The sequence below is a fragment of the Hippichthys cyanospilos genome, chromosome 16, assembly GCF_059441005.1.
Source record: "Hippichthys cyanospilos isolate Australia breed blue-spotted pipefish chromosome 16, RoL_Hcya_1.0, whole genome shotgun sequence".
NCBI lineage: Eukaryota > Metazoa > Chordata > Actinopteri > Syngnathiformes > Syngnathidae > Hippichthys > Hippichthys cyanospilos.
In genome coordinates, this window is record NC_142384.1 from 14,592,083 (window position 1) to 14,612,960 (window position 20,878).

At 44.8% G+C, this 20,878-nt stretch overlaps 1 protein-coding gene across 1 annotated transcript; it reads left to right on the plus strand.

Annotated features, from left to right (window-relative positions):
• The first annotated feature begins 2,067 nt into the window (after window positions 1-2,067).
• bptf (bromodomain PHD finger transcription factor) lies at window positions 2,068-20,702 on the plus strand. The gene is made up of 31 exons (XM_088437405.1): window positions 2,068-2,782; window positions 3,912-4,734; window positions 5,298-5,518; window positions 5,716-5,895; window positions 5,986-6,135; window positions 6,588-6,758; window positions 6,842-6,927; window positions 7,077-7,429; window positions 7,969-8,100; window positions 8,173-8,302; window positions 8,443-8,578; window positions 8,662-8,913; window positions 9,151-10,654; window positions 10,756-10,880; window positions 11,010-11,138; window positions 11,554-11,704; window positions 11,809-11,932; window positions 12,053-12,311; window positions 12,405-12,535; window positions 12,619-12,676; window positions 12,766-12,981; window positions 13,233-14,312; window positions 14,399-15,780; window positions 15,855-15,937; window positions 16,027-16,252; window positions 16,981-17,516; window positions 17,584-17,760; window positions 17,829-18,021; window positions 18,534-18,618; window positions 18,744-18,930; window positions 19,976-20,702. Exons 1-31 carry the CDS (start codon window positions 2,260-2,262, stop codon window positions 20,010-20,012), a joined length of 9,840 nt encoding a protein of 3,279 aa, XP_088293531.1. The 5' UTR covers window positions 2,068-2,259; the 3' UTR covers window positions 20,013-20,702.
• The last annotated feature ends 176 nt before the right edge of the window (window positions 20,703-20,878 follow it).

The following is a 20,878-nucleotide window of genomic DNA, read 5'->3' on the forward strand; positions in this document are numbered from 1 at the left end:
GCAGCGGCCCCTCCCCCAAATCTGCCCACAGGCCCTTTTGACCGCTGTGTGAATGGGTGAAAGTGAGACCGTTCTGTCTGTGACAGCCTCATGGTAAGTGATGACACAGTATGTTTGTAATCTGTTACACATCACACCGTGTTTTGCGTTGACTATGACACAAACCATTTACCGTTTTGGTGTCATTGGTTCATATTCTTCTCAAGCATCATTTGATTCTCGTAAACACGCCGGTTACATCAGCAGTCCCCTTTTTACTTATCTCATCTGGACTACTTAGGAAAGATATCAGCCTGCTTCAGTGCTCCCATTCAATCCAAGGCACCCGTGATGCATTCACTGGTGGCGCTGGCTTTAATTTGAAGTAAAAAGGGTGTTCTGATGCTCTCAAGACACATCTTTTTCCCCCAAAAATCTGCATAAAAATCAAACTGATGGATGTTTGTATTTGCTCAAATATTTCTCCGGTAAAGATATTACATATGTTTTATACCAGTGGAAAGGCTGTTTTATTTCTTTTTTAGATCAGTGGTTCTCAAATGGGGGTACTAGTACCCCTGGGGATACTTGATATTTTAAATGAAATAAACAAATTTTATGTTCAATAGGTTATTCAAATTCGTTGTTGTTGAAACTCAGATTCGCTCCCATACTAGAATGGTGAGACCCAACTTGTCATGTGCCACCTCTCGTTACCTGTCACATTAATGATTTGTTTTATTTCGACAGATTTCTACTGGCATCTCACAAGAGTAAAACTTTAAGTTCTATATTTTTCCCTGGACAAATATTGATAATTATTTCGTTTTAAGCACAGGTCTGACTCATGTTGTTTATTTTTTGCAGACAAATATTTATAATGATTTCTTTTTGAGACTGAAAACATATTTCACAGAGGGTACATTAGTGAAAAAAGGTTGAGAACCACTGTCGTAGATGACCCATTTGTCGAAAAGGTGTGCATGTGTGTGTGTGTGTGTGTGTGTGTGTGTGTGTGTGTGTGTGTGTGTGGCCTGCAGGCTGTTTACCATATGTTGTATCCAGCAGCATGCAATGCCAGCATTTTAAGATGATTGAAGGATTTGGAAGAAATGGGGATATTAAAACGGAGAAGATTATCATCTGCGTTTGAACTTAATGACCCGTTTGTGCAAGTCACATTATTTGTTTAGCCTTTTTCTTTCCGGCTAAACAACAGGTTTCAAACATATGGCTCGGGGGGCCAAATCTGGCCTCCTGCATAACAATACATTTTTCACACATTTTTTCTAGACCCAATCATTATTCTTATTATTTGCTTGTTGTGTGTTAAGTGTATTCATGCGGTGCAGCCACTTTGTTAAGGTGATCCGTCCTCAATTCTCAAAATCATGGATGACTCAGATTAACTCTGGTTCGTCAACCCAAATTAGAGCTGTTAATCATACTGGAGTTAGCGGTTAGCTGAAGTTCAACTTTTCCCTCGCCTCTGTAACATATTCAATCAAGAGCCTGTGAATAACCTAACACTATGTCCATGCACAGTTACATTTTCGAAAAAACATAACAGATCTGTTGTTTTTGTCTCCAGGATGACTGCTTCGTTTCCTTTTTACGAATTGTACGTGATTGTACTGCCACCTGCTGGTCACATATTGTATGTGATTCGATATTATAAATACAGAACTGTAGTCTGTATTTTGCTCAGTAATTTGATATTTCCTAATAAATGAGTGATCCGACGTTTTTGCAAATCTGCTTTGATTAGATGTCGATTTTTATGAGTGCTATGCAACAGTGTGAACAGTGGTGGCCATTGCTTGATTAGCGCTTTTTCCGAGACGCATTTTGGTTTTATTGTTTGAAAATGTGTCGGCTTGGTTATGAAAATGAAAATTTAAAAAACGACATAATAATATGTAATAATGTAATCCCTTACAACGATAAATAAATAAAATGTGTTTTTTCGGGTATTGTTACCACTAGGGAGCGAGTATCTGTACCACGTGACGCAAGTGGTCGGGGCCTGTAGTGTTTGTTGAGCCAGAGACAGAAGCAGAAAAGAAAAATGGCGGCTCTAGGCGAACCCGAACGGGACGCCGGGCTAACATTTTGAGCTTTTGCACCCGAGGAACCACACGGGGGTCGCGGGCTTGCATGCTCGCCGACAACCCCGACCGCTCCGGTCGTGCGGGCGGATCGCTTTTCTCGCGCTTCCTCATCGGCTACGCGAACGCAATCATTGTGATTGTACACGAGTAGCTTAGCCTTTCGCCTATCATGAGAGGGAAAAGGGGCAGGCCGCACAAGCCGCTAACAACCGAGGAGCAGTCGCCAGCCCCGGCTACGACGAGGGGTTTGCGTCCGAGGAGGAATATCAAGCCCCGCTTCCGAGACAGCGGGGACGAGGACGTGGGGAGCCCCCCTCGGGAAGCAGCCAAGCCGGCCAGAAAAAAGAAAGCGGGATCTGTCATCTCGACGCGGGGCAGGGGACGAGGCAGAGGCGGCCGCGGAGGAAGAGGGGGTCGCGGAGGCAGGAGGACGCCCGGCTCCAAGACGGTGGTCTTGTACGACGACCACGAGAGCGACGACGAAGACGACGCTGTCAGTTTGAGGTCGGAGGAGGAGGAACCCCTCGAGGAGGACCCCCAGTCGGACGAGGACGAGGCCCTCAAGGAGGACTCGGACTGCCTCGACGATGTGCTGGACGAGCAGCAGCAGCAGGAGGAGGAGGCGGAGGAGGATGCCAGCTACTGTACGGAGAGTAGCTTTCGGAGTCACAGCACCCACGCCAGCACTCCGGGTAATTCCGCCGCAAACGGAAACATTTTGCGGCGGTTACGTGGCTCCCGATCGCCAACGGGGTCTGCGCGTAGTTAGGTGCACAAAGCGGGGAGGTTATTGTTCAACATGGAGAATGCACACTGTATGGAACGCAGGCCGCAGTCGGCTCTTCGTTGTCGTAGTCAGGTGGATTGTTAAGTTAGCTTACGAGAGCTACGCGTTGCCCGTTTCAATCGCTTTTTTTCGTGACCCGAATTCTCAATGCACGGAGCAAGTGTAGGGCATTTCTTTTGCCCCCAGGTGAGTGGTAGCATTGAATGCTAATGTTAGCAAGTAACATTAGCCCATACAAACAAGTTACTGCCAACCAAAGGTGCCCCAGCTACTTACACTTTACGCAAAAGTATGAATACTTTTGTTTAAAAAAATGTAAAAACTGTTAAAAGGAGCTCCAATTCTACTTTTGTACTCAGGGCTTGTACTGATAAAAATAAATACATTTTGCATAAAAGTTAGGCCCAGGAACACTAAGGAAAACTGTCAAATGACCAACTGTCAGTCCTCAAATAGAGGGCCCTGGGGGTGGATGACCCCAGGAAAAAGGCTTTTTGTTTTTGCCTTGTGAAGTGGAATTGCAACACAACAAGGACTGGCATTTTTTTTCTTCCATACACATGGTTGTGGGTTTTTGTTTTAAACTAACCTGTAAAAATAAGTAACAGTCAGTGAAAGTTCACTTATATTGATTTTTTATGTTTTGTTAATGTTAAGGATACACTTTTAGATATACAATTGCTAAGGCGAGTGGGGCGTTATTTATTTCTGATCAAATTCATTATTTCTATTGTTTTACTTTTAAAATTTTTAAGTAGTTCAATACACAGAGTTCCGTAGTGTAATAAAACAATGTTGGCACAACAAGCCCCTCAACACACACACACAAAATGCTTTGTCCTTTTTACAAACGTTATTTTACGTGGCCTTGCACATGATTAATTTTGTTATTTACATGAATTAACTGGCTTGACAACTTACCCATGCTAATATGCTACCAAGCGCAACCTTATTAGCACTTATTATTGAAGATAACTTTGGCAACAACTTGTTCAGAGAGCAAAATTAGCTAACACAGCATTGTGTCCCTACAGGGAAGAAAAAGGCCCTGGCCCCCCGACCCCGCACTCCCATTCTCGAGGAGAAAAACATTCCCCCTCTTGAGCTACCCGGATCTTCCGAGGACCTCCTGGTGCCGTGCGAAGAGCTGCTAAACGCAACCTCTATCTACGAGGTGCTTCGGAACTTCAGCGCGGTGCTGCGGCTGTCCCCCTTCCGCTTCGAGGACTTTTGCGCTGCACTTATCGGCCAAGAACAATGCACTTTAATTGCGGAGACCCACATTTCTCTGCTGAAGGCTATCCTGCATGAAGAGGAAACATCCAACACTAGCTTTGGACCCGCTGACCTCAAGGACAGCGTCAACTCCACTCTGTACTTCATCGACGGCATGACGTGGCCTGAGGTGTTACGCGCTTATTGCGAGAGCGACACAGAGTACCACTATGTTCTGCCGTATCAGGAACTTGACGATTATCCTTACGGGCCCGTGGAAAGTAAAATCAAAGTGCTTCAGTTCCTGGTGAACCAGTTTCTGACTACCAACATTGCTCGCGAAGAGCTGATGTCTGACGGCGTCATGCGCTATGACGATCACTGTCGCGTATGCCACCGCCTTGGTGACCTGCTCTGCTGCGAGACCTGCTCTGCAGTTTACCACTTGGAGTGTGTCAAGCCACCACTGAAGGAGGTTCCGGAAGATGAGTGGCAGTGTGAGATCTGCGTGGCGCATAAAGTGCCCGGTGTTACGGATTGTGTGACGGAAGCCCAAAAGATCAGGCCCTACATACGGCAGGAGCCTATTGGATATGACCGCCACCAGAGAAAATACTGGTTTCTCTGCAGAAGGATTATTGTGTAAGTTAAGACCCCATTCTACCGTGATATAATTTTGCCCAAAGGTTTGCATGCTTGAGGTTTACGAATATTTAACGCTACAGTGGTGCATTCAGAGTTCAGTTTGTAACTCAGAACACTTACATCGTCTTCCCTCATTGCATGAGAAGGCAAAAATCGTTTCCTGCCTCTCAAACAACCAAAAACAAAAGGTTCACGTTTTTCCGATAATGAATGTTAAAGTTAGGCACGCCCACTTGTTAAGCGACAGGATTCTGCGATGAATGAAAGCTGAAACCATGATGTGAAATCCAAGCGTGTTTGGTGACCTGAAGAGTAGTGTATGTAAGAACTGTGACGGATAGGAAGATTTCCAAAAATGACATGACTTAGAATGAGCCACCTGCAACAATAGACATCATAAATCACAATACCACCGTTCTGTTCATGTTTCAAATCATTGCTTTTATCAACAAAATATCATTCACTGTCATTGACGTTTTTAGACGTCAAAGATCTATTTTTACTGGGCTGGTATTGAATAACCAGCCTCTCTAATTGTCTTGTTGTCACTTCCTTTCCAGTGAAGAGGATGGTGAACACGAGAAGAAAAAGATCTGGTACTATAGCAGCAGAGCCCAACTTCAAGAGCTCATTGAGTGTCTGGATAAGGAGTACTGGGAGATGGACCTTTGCGCCAGTCTGGAAGAGATGAAGAAGGAAGTTGAAACTCACATGGACATCACAAAGGACCTTACCAGTAAAGCTCGTGGAAACAATAAAGCCTACCTCACTGCTGTCAATGGTAGGGATTTGATATGGAGTGTAACCATACGTGTCACGTGCCTGTAGATTTTTGAAATTAGCAAGAAATTAGCAAAAAAATAAATTAAAAAATGGAATATGATATTGTGTATTGTACAATGAATATTCAATGATTTTTAGGCCTGAATTTTCTGAAATGCAACCATCTAACGCCAATTTGTCTCTGTTTTATGTTAGAGATTGTCACGGAGCGTTTAACGGTCAGAGAGAAAGCATGCAAAACACAAGCAGAGGAAATCACACCGCAAGCAGAACCAAGTTCTGGACAGTCAGTGGAGGATTCTACCAAAGTCACATCACAGCTCGGTGGCGGAGAGCACAAAGACGCCGAGCCCAAGGAGCCCGTTACTTCAGCAGGTAAAAGAATGCACATGACTTTGGTTTCGACTCAGAACTCATTTTTATAGTGTCCATAAAAACCCATACGTATATTTTCACATGCTACAGCGGCCATCGTTCCGATTGATGCTCGGGAGAGCTGCATGTCTGACTCTAAGTCCGGCTCAGTCCCCCAGGACTCAACTGAACTTCCTGATTCGAACATAGAAGCCAAGGAGCGTGGGGATTCCCCTCCGGTGGCGAATCAGGAAAGAACAGGTATTCTTGAGCCATAGATCGATTAATGCTCACCTGGTGAATGTTAGGCAGCACCTGTCGGCGAAATCCTTCTCAATTCATCACTTTAGCAACCCACGCTGCTCTTATTTTATTTTTTTGGTGCATGCAGTCATCATTGTAAATGATCTTCCTTCATCATCTTCATCTTGGAAAGCTCTCGTGAACTGGCTGGTTGTGTCAATGGTACCAATAATACCAATAAGCACACTAAGTATAGCTCAATAGCTTTGATCATCTAAAAGCATGTTTTGTTGCCCTTCCTGCTTGCTAAATGTGGCCTTGTCGCAAGTGCAGAGCAAAGCAGCATTCATTCTTATATGCTGCTGTCCTGTCTTTTTCTGCAGGAAAAAATTGTCGTTTTGAGCATAGATAGCGCCAGTAACAATTGACACTTAGTCTTCCTGACCTTCTATTTTACTTTATTCATTAAGATGAAACTTCAAAAGGCAAGCACATCAGCGAATCAATGCAGTCACAAACCCCTGACGAACATCCAGAAGCAGGTCGGCAGGTCTCAGAGTTCGGGACTCTTAGGAAAGCAGAGCAGCCGGATCTTTCTGAGAGGTCCTCTCGGTCTTCTTTTACCAGCCAAGATGGGACAGGTAATAATAACAATAAAAATGCAAATGATTTTGCGTTTTCATTTTTGTCACTGAATTTGTGTCATTTGCTCTGTGATTGACAGAAGAGGGTCATGAAAATATGAGGCGCGACGGAGCAACTGGATCACCGCTGGAATCCATGAATCAAATTTTCAAAAAAAGCAAAGAGGTGAAAAAAAAAACTTAAAAAAGAGATAGTTTGTCTTTAAGTTCACATTTTATTCCACAGACACCAAAGATATTGCTGCAAATTGTTGAATCCAATGGAAATATCCGTGACGTTCTTTTGCCAACAATTGTTTTCCTCTTGTGTTTCAGTCTTCCCCTGTGCTCTCTGACGTCGAAAGTTCAAATTCCAGCTTTTTCAAAAGTGACCTTGCAGTGAACTTGAACAATCTGTTCAAACTGGGCCAGGAAGGGAAATATAGGATTTACCACAATCAGTACAGCACCAATGTCCTGGCCTTAAACAAGCATCAGCATCGCGAGGACCACGACAAAAAGCGCCACCTCTCGCACAAGTTCAGCTTGACGGCTGCATCTGAATTCAAGTGGAACGGTTCTATTTATGGATCCCGGAGCTTGACCGTCACTACACTTCGCTACAACATCATCCAGCTGGAGAGCAACGTCCCACCTCCATTTATGCACCCTAACTGGGCATCGCACAGGTAACAACGTTGATCATGTCAACAAAATAGGCATATTATTACATTGCCGTTTAATGTTTGTTTAAAAAAAATGCTTAAATGTTATTTGTGCATCATTTGTCACCTTGTTTGCGCAGTATCTTTTTGTCTGTAGTAAGGACATTTTTTCACTGGATTATCATAGGCATTTCATGTTAACCTCTCTGAGACACGTCTGGTTTGTTTTTGTTCTATTTTTAGATTTTTTTCATGCAGAGTCATTCCCCTCAAATTGTCACAACATTTTATAGTCAAAGCGTACAACTTTAAAGGGGTTGTATCATGCAAGTTAAACTTTTTGGAAATTTTAATCGTGTTAAAAAAGCGCTTCCCAGTCGAAGTACCATTAATCAAATGAGATGTACATTTCTCTGTTAAAGAGAAACCATCACATGTGCCAATGAGCGCATATAATACATGAAGTGAAGCAGTCCAACTTCTTCCTTGCAACGCATTTCGTTTGCTGTCTGTATGATTCCTCTCCACGTGAAATCTTTAAATGCATGTAACTTTTTTTCTAGAACCAACTGGAACAAAGCAGTGCAAATGTGCAGCAAAGCAAGGGAATTCGCGCTGGCCTTAGCCATCCTGGAGTGTGCCATCAAACCTGTAGTCATGCTGCCTGTTTGGAAAGAATCTCTTGGACACACGAGGTGAGATGTGCATTTTACCACATGAACTGGCAGACAAATTGCAAGATTCTAAACAGGACGCTCTTGTCTCAGGCTACATCGCATGACCGCCATGGAGCGTGAAGAGAAAGAGAAGGTCAAGAAACGGGAGAAAAAACTGGAGGATGAGGAGTCACTGCAGCAGGCCACATGGGTCAAGTACAGCGTTAACATCAAACACCAGGTAAAACAAAGCAAAAAATTCATTTTATTTAATACAGCAAAAGACAAATTTAGGGTGGTAATCCAGTTTCCTTAGTGGAAGAAATCAAAATGTTATCATTGCCTTATTATTGTATTTTACTATTGCGATGTTCTGACTAGGTGTGGAAGCAGAAGGGTGAGGAGTACAGAGTGACGGGGTATGGCGGCTGGAGCTGGATCAGTAAGACTCGCGTCCCGCGTTTTCTTCCCAAATTGCCAGGAAACACAAACGCGAACTACAGAAATGAACTGAAAGGTAAGAAATAAAGTGAAGTGTTTTGGGGTTTTTTTGTCTTTGTTTTCCCAATTAATATTGGTGATCTAATTCTGTCTTCATAGCAGCCAAAATGAGCAAGGAAGCAGCTGCTTGCACGAATAAAGAGAAGAAGGCAGAGGATGAAATGCAGACCACTCCAAGTACAGCAGAGGACAATGGGCAGGTTTCCATTAGTGTGTCAGCTCAGAGCGCCTCATCGGAACAAGAACAAACATCAAAAGAGCAAGTGAGGCCCACAGAAATAGAGCAAGAAAAGGAGAAGAAAACGGAGGTTGAACCTGGTCTGAATGTTGCACCATCAAATGAAGAAAAAGGTAATTGATAGATTTGTAGTTTGGGTTGATGTCAAACGCAGCGATACCTCAAAATTACAACAATCCAAATGATTGCCTACTGTATTATCTAATTTGACCAAATGACGCACTTATTTGATTATGACGTTATGGGGAGTGTTACTGTGGGTTTAAAGTGAGTTTTATGAATTTAGAGGATCCACTGTACTATTCGTAAATGTCATACTTTACCATATCTTACTGTCCTATTTATTGTAGAAAATGTTGGAAACAAAGACCCTTTCCTGCCTGCTGCGCAGCCTGTCAAAACAGAGCCAACTCAGAAAATTGACGTACCCAAGGAGGAGACCACTGCGCTCAAGCCTTTATATGACGTAGTCAACGTCAGCGAAGGCTTTCATTTGCGAACGGCTTATAAGCAGAAGGTAAAGCCTTCCAAATTGGATGGACTCTTAGAGCGACGTGTCAAACAGTTCACCTTGGAGGAGAAGCAGAGACTGGAGCGGTTGAGACAGACGGCCCTGCTGTCAAAAATGGCTTCCGCGAGGTCGACTTCTGTTGTTAAGAGTGAAGCGAAACAGTTGCCCGCTATGAGCCCGTGTGTTAAGGTTGAAGAAAAGGAAGACGTTGTCAAAGACACGGTGGTTAAAAAGCTTGACTTTGATGAGGAACATAATGAGGTGAAAGGAACCTCGGATATGAAATTGGACTCCGCAGCAGTTAATCACAGCATGCAGACAGAAGTCGGTCTCGCGGCACGCAATGAAGTGAACGGAGGATCCGCAGGATGCACTAGTCTCAATGGTAAAAATCCCTTTAGGTCCGAGGCAATCGAAAGCCAGGAGAAATCTCAGAAACAAGAGGTGGCACCGGTGGGAGAAAACACAAAGAAACGTAGCTACGAAGAAATGGAGCAAAGCAGACGGCAGACTGATGGCGAGGTCGCGGAAGCTGACCAAAGCAAGACCAGTGCAGAGCAGGTGAATGGAATAACCGGGGTCTCCGTTCCTTCAAATTCAAATATTAGCTCAAACCTAACCAATCAAGTCCAAGGTGAAAACAAAGAGCCTGTCAAGCCGCTAATGAATGGAAGCCTCTCCCAAAATGACGGTCACCCGCCTCCCTCAAAGATCCCCAAATTAGAAAATCATGTGGCTGACGCAAAAGAGCCTGAAAATGTCGTATGTAACAATAAGGATGCTCCGAAAGCTTTAGATGGGGCAGAGCCCGCCCATTTACAAACTTCAACTGCCTCTTACCCTAAAACTAGTGACAACGGCAGAAGTGCAGAGGATGCAAAGATATCCACACAAAATACCCAAGTGTCTCAAAACGCCTTAACATCGGCAGCAAGTAACACAATCTCTTCCACGGCAACCTGCGCAAATAAGCCAGTGTCAGAAGTCCCCCAAAGTTCCAAGCCTGTCAGTTTAGGTGTTACTACTACCAAGCTGTGCTCCTCTGCAACTCCCACAAGCAGCTCCATGACAATATGCAAAGAGTATACCACCAGTGAAAGAGTCAGTCTTCTCAAGTTCACCAAATGCAAGAAGGCGCGATCAGGCACGGCCCTGCCGTCTTATCGTAAATTTGTCACCAAAAGTAGCAAAAAGAGCATCTTTGTCCTGCCCAACGATGACCTCAAAAGGCTGGCGAGGAGAGGAGGCTTCAGAGAGGTTCCCATCTTCAACTACAATGCCAAGCCAGCCCTTGATATATGGCCGTACCCCTCACCTCGGCCTACGTTTGGAATCACATGGAGGTTGGCATCACAGCAGTATCTTGAGATGTTTAGATTACCATGCAAATTGTCTAAAGCTATAAATATTGATGATTTTTTACTATCTCTTTTTCCCTGTTTAGGTACCGTCTTCAAACGGTGAGATCGCTGGCGGGTGTTAGTCTGATGCTCAGGTTACTTTGGGCCTGTCTAAGATGGGATGACATGGCTGTGAAGCCTTCTGGTGCTGTAGGACTAACACGGAAAGGTGGGAAGTGAACCATTTACCTGTATTGATTTCCTTTAGTCAAGAATGGCACAGTGGTCAGAAAGTCGCAGTTGAGAGGTTCCGGGTTCTCGATACCGCGTGAAATGTATTTTATACTCTTCGTTGCAGAAACAACAGACACCAATATCACCACAACAGAGATCATAAAACGCAGGGATGTGGGGCCTTATGGCATCTACTCAGAATACTGTATCAGGAAGATTATCTGTCCGCTTGGAAACAGGGACACGCCAAAAGGTAACGTTTCAGGTGCTTGATTACAGGACTGGCCAAATTTTATTTGTCCCAACGTCTATGTTTCCAGGAGCCAACCAGCAGGGGGCAGTCTTACTTGACAGTGAACTACTAATGGTGTGATAGCAAAATTCAACATTTACAATGTACATTGTTTGTAAATACATGTGAACGGTGAAAGAGAAAAAAAAAACTCGCACAATTCCACAAAACCTATTCCTGCAAATCTGAATAGGCTGAATGATGTGCAATGCTTATTTTTTTCTGGTCTTATTCCTTAAAATTTCTGAAGGCAGGGGTGTAAAAAATGTGGGTTCTATGCTGCCAACTAATCTTTTGCCCACTGTCTAGTTGGCAAAGGCACACCTATTGTAGTTTCAACATCCTTTTATAAACGTTTTTTTTTTTTTGTCTGCAGAAACCCCCACTCCACAGAGGAAAGGCCTACGATCAAGTGCATTGAGGCCCAAGAAACAGGAGACAACCAAGCCAACTGGACCTATTGCTGTGGAAACATGGATTCCTGAAGAAGATCTGGAGCTGTGGGAGATCAGAGCCTTTGCAGAAAAGTGAGTGTCAGATATCCAATTACTACCAAGAGTTTGGAAGATAACTTCTGTGAAACGGCATTTGCGAAATGTAGCTCAGTAACATTTGTTTCTTGTGCTTCCAGAATGGAGAAGGAAAAGTCACAGGGACTAGAATCCACTAAGATGGTTAGTACCCTGAAGAGTGCAGAAGATGTCAAGGCGCATTTGGAAAATCAGCTTAAACAGACTAGGATGGCTGCCCAACAGGTGAGCAGAAGACAGCCCAAGTCAGCCCTCATATTTTTTTGCACAGTTTTAGAAGATCTTTATCAGATTTGTAAAAAAAAAAAAAAAAAAAATCAAGTTTCCCTTAATGTCTGATTTTAGAAACGGTTTGAGCAACAAGCCATATCCACAGCCGCTACAACCATCACCACCACCATCACTACGACTTCATCATCCAGCACTTCAAATTCTGTTAGTACGCCTATGTCCACGGGCCAGAGAAGCGGTCAGGTTACATCTGGAACCAAGATGGTGTTGGCCTCCAAATTGGGCTCCTCAGTCTCCTTGCAACAAGACAAGAACTTCCACCGGTCTTTTGCCTCCTGGGTCAGACAGGGTCAGACCAGTAGTAGTACTACAGGTAAAATTGTGCAGACAATCAAAATTTTAAAATGAAATTGGTATTGCACACTGTAAGTTTTACGCCATGGTCTATAATTGTTTTGCTTTATAGATGAGCAGAAATGCACCAGCATTTTTCCGTCTGGGCCACCTGCAAACCTGAGGACATACAGTACGCTCCATCCCACAACTGGCAATATCAACCTCAGAGCTACCAACCCGGCTTCATCTTCGCAACAACAGGTATTTTGTCTTTCGAGCCTGACCGAAGTTAAAGCAAGCCATCCTGTTAAACATGTCATTGGTTGCCATTGTTTTTGCTCCAGATGATGAAAGCAGGAAGCCAAACGCAACTCGGGGCAAGTCCTAGGTTGGCGCCACAAGGTAGTCTTTCAATCTATTCTCATTTCAAATACACTTTGCCATTGGGGCTAATGCCTTCATCATCCCTCTTTTTATTTCCTCTCATCTAGGCCATTCCCAACAGGTCCAAATGGGCCAAGGTCAAGTTGGATCTGCGGCCGTGTCTGGCTCTACTCCTGTGCAGAAAACGGCAGGTCCTGCGCCATCACCTTGCGCTACCAGCGCAGCATCTGGGCAGCGTCCAGTGACTCCCTCCCAACCCAGTAGACCGCAGCAGGGTCAAGTCAAACTCACTATGGCACAGCTCATGCAGTTAACACAAAGTGCTCAGGTGAGGGGCCCTTATATACAGTATGATGAGTGATATTTACAAGCAAAAAGACAGTAGAACAGAGCAGGATAGGCTGTACAACGTCTGTTGAAAGGAGCTTTCAAAATAAACTGAAATAAAATAAACACATTGAAGATGTTAAGTAAAGAAAAGTAGTTTGATTGTGTGCATACTGAGTGATTTTAACCATTTTACTTGAACAGTTGACATTGTATTTGTTCACTCAATCGATTTGTCATGCACCACCTCAGGGAGGAAATCCCGGCTTGACGGTGGTGATCCAGGGTCAAGGCCAGACCGAAGGCCAGCTGCAAATTGTCCCACAGGGGGTAACGGTCATCCCTTCGGCGGGTCAGCAGCTGATGCAGGCGGCTATGCCCAATGGCGAAGTCCATCGTTTCCTTTTTACTCCCATGCCGGCATCTGCGTCAAATTCAACTTCGGCGCCCGCCGCCGCTCTTCCTGCGAAGCCTGCGGCATTACAGAGTCCGCTAACCCAAACATCTACTCCTCCTCTACCGAGGTCCAACGTCCAGACTACCCCTTCGACCTTGGCGCAGACCCAAATGGCAGCTCCTATTCCGGCTCCAACGCAACCCGTTCAGCCTCTTTCTTTGCAACCCAGTCCAGATTTGGGTTCCATTCCAGCCTCCGTCCCTACACATCCCCACGTGACAACCTCCGTTCCAACAACAGTCCAAGTTACTCCGCAGGCTACAGTACATCCCCGTATTTCATCACCATCATCACAATTATCCCCTGTTGCAGCAAAGGCGGTGTCACAAACACCAATCTCATCCTGCTTAGCGGCCTCTGTCCCCGTACAAACTGAAGGTGCAAAATTCGTGCCTCCCTCACAGCATAATTCAAATGCAGTGCAAACCGGGGCTCAAACCCAAATTTTAGAGCAGAATCGAACGTCAGTTTCTGTTGCAGGACAAGTTGTACCCCAATCCCAGATCCCGGCACAAGCTGTGGCCACTTGCCCAGCCTTCACATCGGCTGCGGTCCAAGTACCCGTTACCGCCGCTGCTCCTGCTTTTGCCCCTTCCGCAGGCAATTCTGCTGTCCAGTATTTTAACGCTCCCCAAATGCAATGCATTTCTGCATCCCTCCCCGCACCTGTCCAGCATCAAGTCCCAACATCTGCCCTTACGTCCGCCTCTGGTCAAGTCATCGCTGTGGTGTCCAATCAGATTGGCGTCCTGTCCTCCACTAAAGCAGTTACCCAAATTCCAACTGTTGTCCCTCGACCGCTTCACGTTGCTGCAGGAAACGCTGTGGTCACACCTGTCACAGCCACCTGTACAACACCTTCAGTGCCAGGTAATTAGCCTATAACAATTAAGGTTTGAGTTTTGAATATTTTGTGCAATGATTTAATCGGCTTTTTTATTCTTGTCCTATTGTAGCACTCATAGAGCAGAGGGCAGCCCAGCCCGAGGTTTGGAAGCCGGGTTCATCTGAAGGCCGTATTCCAGTGCCTTCTGTCCAACAGGCAACCGTTCCCAGTCCCCAATCCCTCACTGCAGTTCCCGCCTGTACCCTGGCACCAACTTCGACACCCGTCTCCCCTTTGCCTCAGGCATCAATTTCCTTGCAAACTCAAGTACAACACCCAGCGGTCGTGTCTGTGCAGCAGGTGTCTCAAATTCCCCTCTCGGCGGTACAGCTTCAGATGAAGGCATTACCTGTTTCCTCTGTAGTGACTACAGTTAGACAGCCCCAAGCATTCAATCAATTGCAGTCCCATCCCCAAAACCAAATCTGCGCACAGATACAAGTCCAGTCTTGCGGCCAAGTCCAAAATGCAATGCAGCACATTCAGTCGCCGCCTCACCCCCAGGCACAAGCGCAAATCCATCCCCAGATCCAAGTTCAGTTTCAACCGCAAGCTCAGCCAGCGACCCAACCTCAAGTGCAGCAGCTTCCTCAAATTCAACCCCAGGTGCAGTTTCAGTCCCCCAAGCCAAACCTGCCACAGGTTCAAATTCAACCCCAACCACGGGTCCAACCCCAGTACCAGTCACAGGTACAAGGTGCACTTCAAACACATTTGCAAGGCCAACCTCAGGCTCAGCAACAGCCTCAGGCTCCAATACAAACCCAGTTGCATCCCCAAGTTCAGGTTCAATTCCAGCAACAGAACCAGATTCACCCCCTGCCTCTTGCTTCGCAGCAACCTCAAGTCCAGAGTCACTCGCCAGTAAAAAGTCAAATCCCAGTCCAAACTCAATTCAAAGCACAATCGCCACCAACCCAGGTTCCAGTGCAGACCCAACCCCAAGTCCAAGCGCAGGTTCAAGTCCAGTTCCAATCGCCGAACCAAACCCACGTTCAAGCTCCGCCTAAGCTTCACGTCCAGCCCTCAATCAGGCATCAGCTCATCACTGTTCCGGGCCTTCAACAACCGGTCCAACTGTTGTCGGCTCTTCCGCATCACGTTGCGGCACAGATCCAAGCTCAGATCCAAGCGCAGGCGCAGCAGCAAGGTGCCGCAGTTCCCCAGCAGATCAAACTGCAACTGCCTATCCAGATCCAGCAGACGGGGGGTCAGCTCCAGGCCCATCAAATCCAGAACATGGTGACGATACAGGCATCGACGAGCCTGCAGGACCAACTTCAGAGGATTCAGCAGCACAGAGACCAGCAGCAGCAGCAGCAGCAGCTTCAGCAACATACACAGCAGCAACATCATCCGCCACCAAAGAAGAAGAAACACCAAGAGAATAAAAGGGAGCATAAAGACCACAATCAGTCGGCCACGAGCTCAGCGGATGGTATTCATAAACAGGTGAGACTGTCAAACAATGACCTGTCTGTCACTGCACATTTCATCACTGATATTATGTTTATGGTTGCTCTCAGGGGGGAACGAAGCAGAGTGTTTCAGCGGAACAGCTCAAGCTGAGGAAATCTCAAGCTGCTGCTGAGCGAGAAGAAAACCAGAGGTCAGGGACTTCATCAGTCCTATGTTAAGTATTGTATCCGGTGGGTAGCTGCAATACCGAAATCATTTGGCCTTGTCTGCTTTCTCTAGAATGATTGTATGCAACCAGGTGATGAAGTACATTCTCGATAAGATCGAGAAGGACGAGAAGCAGGCAGCTAAGAAGAGAAAGAAGGACGAGGTGGTTGAGCAGAAACGCTCCAAGCAGAATGCCACCAAGCTGACGGCGTTGTTGTACAAGCACAAAGAACACCTCAAGGCTGAGATTCTAAAAAAGAGGGCTCTGCTGGACAAGGACCTTCAGCTGCAAGTGCAGGTTAGCACGCATTCAACTTTGTTCAAAGCATACTTTATTAATAATAATTAAAAAAAAGGGTCTACTGGTCTTTACACCAACAGGGATTGCTAATGGAAGGAAAGTGCAGTAGAAAGGGTCAACACTATTGTATTTGGCAATGCTGGTCAGCTTTTGTTTTTGTTTTTTAATGTCTATATGTTTTTCCCAAAAATTTAAAAAAAAAAGGATTTTGAAACATTTTACACAAAAGGAAAAAAAATAATATTGAGGAGCGACAATACCTTACTAATACTTAAAAAAAATAATAACTTGGCCAACCACTTGAAATTTCAACTTTTCAACGGTAAATATTGTCCAATTTCTATAATCCTTTACAGAGACAGACTATTTCTTTGTACTGCGGATCAAATAGCAGAAGTTGTATTGTGTCAAGTGGCGGAAACACCCAAGGAAGCTGGGGCACACAACTGATGATTTGACGAGCCGGTGGCACCGCACGGTCATTGCCTTCCCACCCTTACCTAATTGTGCTGATCATTATCGGAATATACAACTAGTCCTATGAAGACGTTTGTCCAATTGAAATAATGTCACGTTTTGGAATGGAAACGGAAAAGAAAAATCGAATACATCCATGAATCAACATCTTACTCAATGATTAAAATAATTTTGAGTTGCAGCCCTAATAATCATAACAAACTCAAATACTTGTTGATGTCAAACGTGTTTGTTCTCCTTCTACTCAGGAGGAGCTGAGGCGGGACATTGCCAGGCTACAGAAAGAAAAGGAAAAAGCCCGAGCCGCCATCGCCCAGGCCGCGGCAGCGGCCGTCAAGTCATCCTCCCACTCCTCGCACTCCTCGCACTCCTCACATTCTTCGCAACCGTCTCGCCCAACGCATTCCTCTCACAGCAACCGCACAGCGGGACCCCCGTCCTCGTCGCATAAACGTAAGCGCGAGGAGGAGCGAGACAGAGACAGAAACAGGGACAAGGAGCGGCATCACGACAAAAAGCGGGAACGCGAGCGGGACAAAGACCGGGATCGGTACAAAGACCGAGAAAAAGACAGGGAGCGCGATCGGGAAAAGGAGAGGATGAGAGAAAAAGAGCACCCTCGACCTCACGACAGGGAGAAGGACAGAGAAAGGGACAGGGACAAGGACAGGGATCCTTTCTCGTTAAAACACAAGAAGAAAAAGAAGCTCTGCTCTACCTCAAAGGATCACAAGAAGGACAATAAACTGTACTGTATCTGTAAAACGCCCTACGACGAGTCCAAGTAAGCCGTACGTAAAGACCCGTTGAATTGAAGGTTGACGTTGATCCGATTGCGTCTTTCCGCTCAGGTTTTACATAGGCTGCGACCTGTGCTCCAACTGGTTCCATGGCGCGTGCGTGGGCATCACTGAGAAAGAAGCCAAGAAGTTAGAGGACTTTGTGTGTAACGATTGCAAGCGGGGCCATGAAGGAGGAAGCAAGGAGGAGCTTTACTGCATCTGTCGGACGCCATATGACGAATCACAGTACGGCCTCCTGTACCTACCCGGCGTTGGGGAACGGGTCCCCATTTTTCCCTCTGAATCCATTTCAGGTTTTACATCGGCTGTGATCGCTGCCAGAACTGGTACCACGGGCGCTGCGTGGGCATCCTACAGAGCGAGGCCAATCACATCGACGTGTACGTTTGCCCGCAGTGTCAGTCCACAGAAGACGCCATGACTGTCCTCACGCCGCTCACCGACAAAGACTATGAGGGTCTGAAAAGAATTTTACGTTCCTTACAGGTATGCGGCCTGCTACTATCTCTTGGTGGCTTTATTTGTTTTACTGTATTTATTCAATGATGTTTGCCAGGCAGGAGCTTTTTTCGATTTCTTTGATTGATCGTGGATTTTTAATCCGTTTAACAACATGACTGTAAATTTATATTTCATATGGATCGAGGTGTTGAGTTATATGTTTTACTCGCATCTTCATCATCAAATGAAAAAAGCGCAAGAAAGACAATACCGCTATGTTCTATTGTTTAATCTGGGACGAGGGGATTTTAATTGACGTAATGAAGACATCAAGCACGTATTTATATGAAGAATGTTTCATTCATCCATAAATAAATCCCATGCAAAATGTGCAGACAACAATAATGTATATTGATTTTAAAAATGTTTGAACTTAATATTCATATCTTGAGAAAAACATTAGTGGCTTGTGCATAACCTGCTTAAATGTCAGTATTTGTTAACACTTGTACAAAACTTTGATACAACAAAACGTTTCTCGTCTCCCGTTTCAACAGTCTCACAAGATGGCGTGGCCTTTCCTTGAACCGGTGGATCCGCACGATGCACCTGATTATTATCGCGTCATCAAGGAGCCAATGGGTAAGGAAAAAAAGGGCGTTTGTCTCACAGATGTGTTTTTGGCATCCATTTCGGCGTGTCGTTGAACTCACCAGTTAATCTTCTCCAAATGTTGCCGAACTGATACCATCATTGCCTCCTCGCAGACTTTTCCACAATGGAAAGCCGTTTACAAAAGCGCCATTACCACAAAGTCACAGAGTTTGTGGCCGACGTGACCAAAATTTTTGACAACTGCCGCTACTACAACCCCAATGACACGCCCTTCTTCCAGTGTGCGGAGGTGCTTGAAGGCTTCTTCGTACAGAAGCTCAAATGTTTCAAAGCTGGCAGGTAAGCGTCCTTGTCCCCCATATTCTCTATTCTTGTGCCATCGTTTTTGTGTGTCGTGTTGTTTTCATTACTTGGTCTCCTGTTGCATTGGTCGCACTCTTTATTTTTTTTTGTACTATTGGCTTGCATGAATTGACATGCTTTCCTTGCTGCGTTTGACTGTGAGGAAGAACTAACCGAGCTAACCTTAAAGACAAGACACGATGTGCGTGATGCGCTTGTTTACAACATCCGCCATGTTTGGGTTTGTTCACCTTTGCTGCATGCCTTTGATTTATGCCATCCCATTTTTTTCTGTCTTGCAGATTGTCAGATTCTTAAATGGGCCAGACTAGCTGGAGTCTGGACTGGATGCTTGTCTCTAATAGTCATGGCAAGAATGTTCTGTAATCACCATAAAGTGGCGGCCATGTTGACATTACTCCATCAGTTCAATGATGATGCTTTTTTTTTTTTTTGGGGGGGGGGGGGGGGGGGGGGGGGGCTCCAATCCACATTCTTAGTCTTACTCAACAAGCAGTTAGCATTTTTGAGGAGGATTTTAAATATATTTTACTCATTTTGTGTTTATTCCTGATATTCTGTACATCTTGGTTAACCTGGATTGAGTTTGAGTTAAGGTTACTAGCTGTTAAAATATACAAAGCTACATATTTTATTACAGAGATATTTATGAGAAGTATCACTTGGCTCCACCGTTTTGGTTTGATCAGTGTTTAAGGTTAATGTATATATTTTTATCATGTACAGCGGTTGTAATATATCAATGTTTTTAAGCAAATACCGTTTATACGAGAGTTATTGCTAGCAACATCTACGGCTCTTCTGTTCCTTCCGCTTCCCAAAACGAAAAATCGCCATTAGCAAAAATTGCCGTCAAGGAAAAAGACATTTCAGTCCATAACTTCCAACATGGCTGCAAGATCATCTTCCAGGGAGGCCTTTTTCGTATCCACTGTGTGTGCACGAGCGATCATTGTCCACATTTTTACAGCTGAGAACATGTGAAGGCTTTTCAACTTCGCCCTCTCTCCACGTGTTGTAGGTCTCATAACAACAAGCTACAGTCGGCAGCCTCTTAGAGCACGTGGCACATTGGTGAAACGCTGAAACACAAAATGCACTTGCCAAGATGTTTGGCTTTTCCCTACTGGCCCTCTGTGACACACGTCCTGTGTTGGGGTGTGCTCATTTAAGTGCACAACCAAGCACTGCTGCTTTCACGGAGTTGGTCAGGCGCACCAGTTCAGCTCCAAGGGACCTTTCTTTTTTTTTTTTTTTTGTACCTGTCTTCACAAGTGGAACTGTACCAACGAGCTGGCATTTCACAAGAAACTTTACCTCGGAGAAAAGACTCAAGGAGCTCTCGTGTTTCCATGTACTTATTTTTTTGGTGACAGTTGTTTGGCTCTTATTCTTTGTTCTTGTTAAAGTCCATCCATACGGTTGACTTGTTCAATGAGAAGTAGAGAATTGAATATAATGGCTGAGTTTTACTGAGCATAAAAATATTTTGTGTCTACATCCTTTTTTGTACTATTTTCATTGTTCAGGCTGAAGTGGCATGAGAAGACAGTTCAACAGTAGATGCTTGTTAGGCTCCTTTCCTTGCTCTGCAATAGTGACTGACGTGAGAATGATGAATCTGTGTATTTGAAGGTTCCTGTTCTGTTTGTAAAGAAAAAAAAAAGTCAGATTTTGACTTGATTTTTTTGTATTGCAGCCGAGGGAATATGGATGTATATGGAAGTTAATAAAATGCAGAAATATTGTGTTGTTCTTATTTTGATTATTACAGATGTCAATGATGTAGAGATATATTCTATAATCTGGCCCACTGAGTATTTACATTTTCAAGAGTTTTGTAATATCTGGCATTAATTCAGCTGGGTTTTCTTTTTCTTCCTAAAATTTGGTTAAACTGTATTTTACAATTCATTGGCGTTAT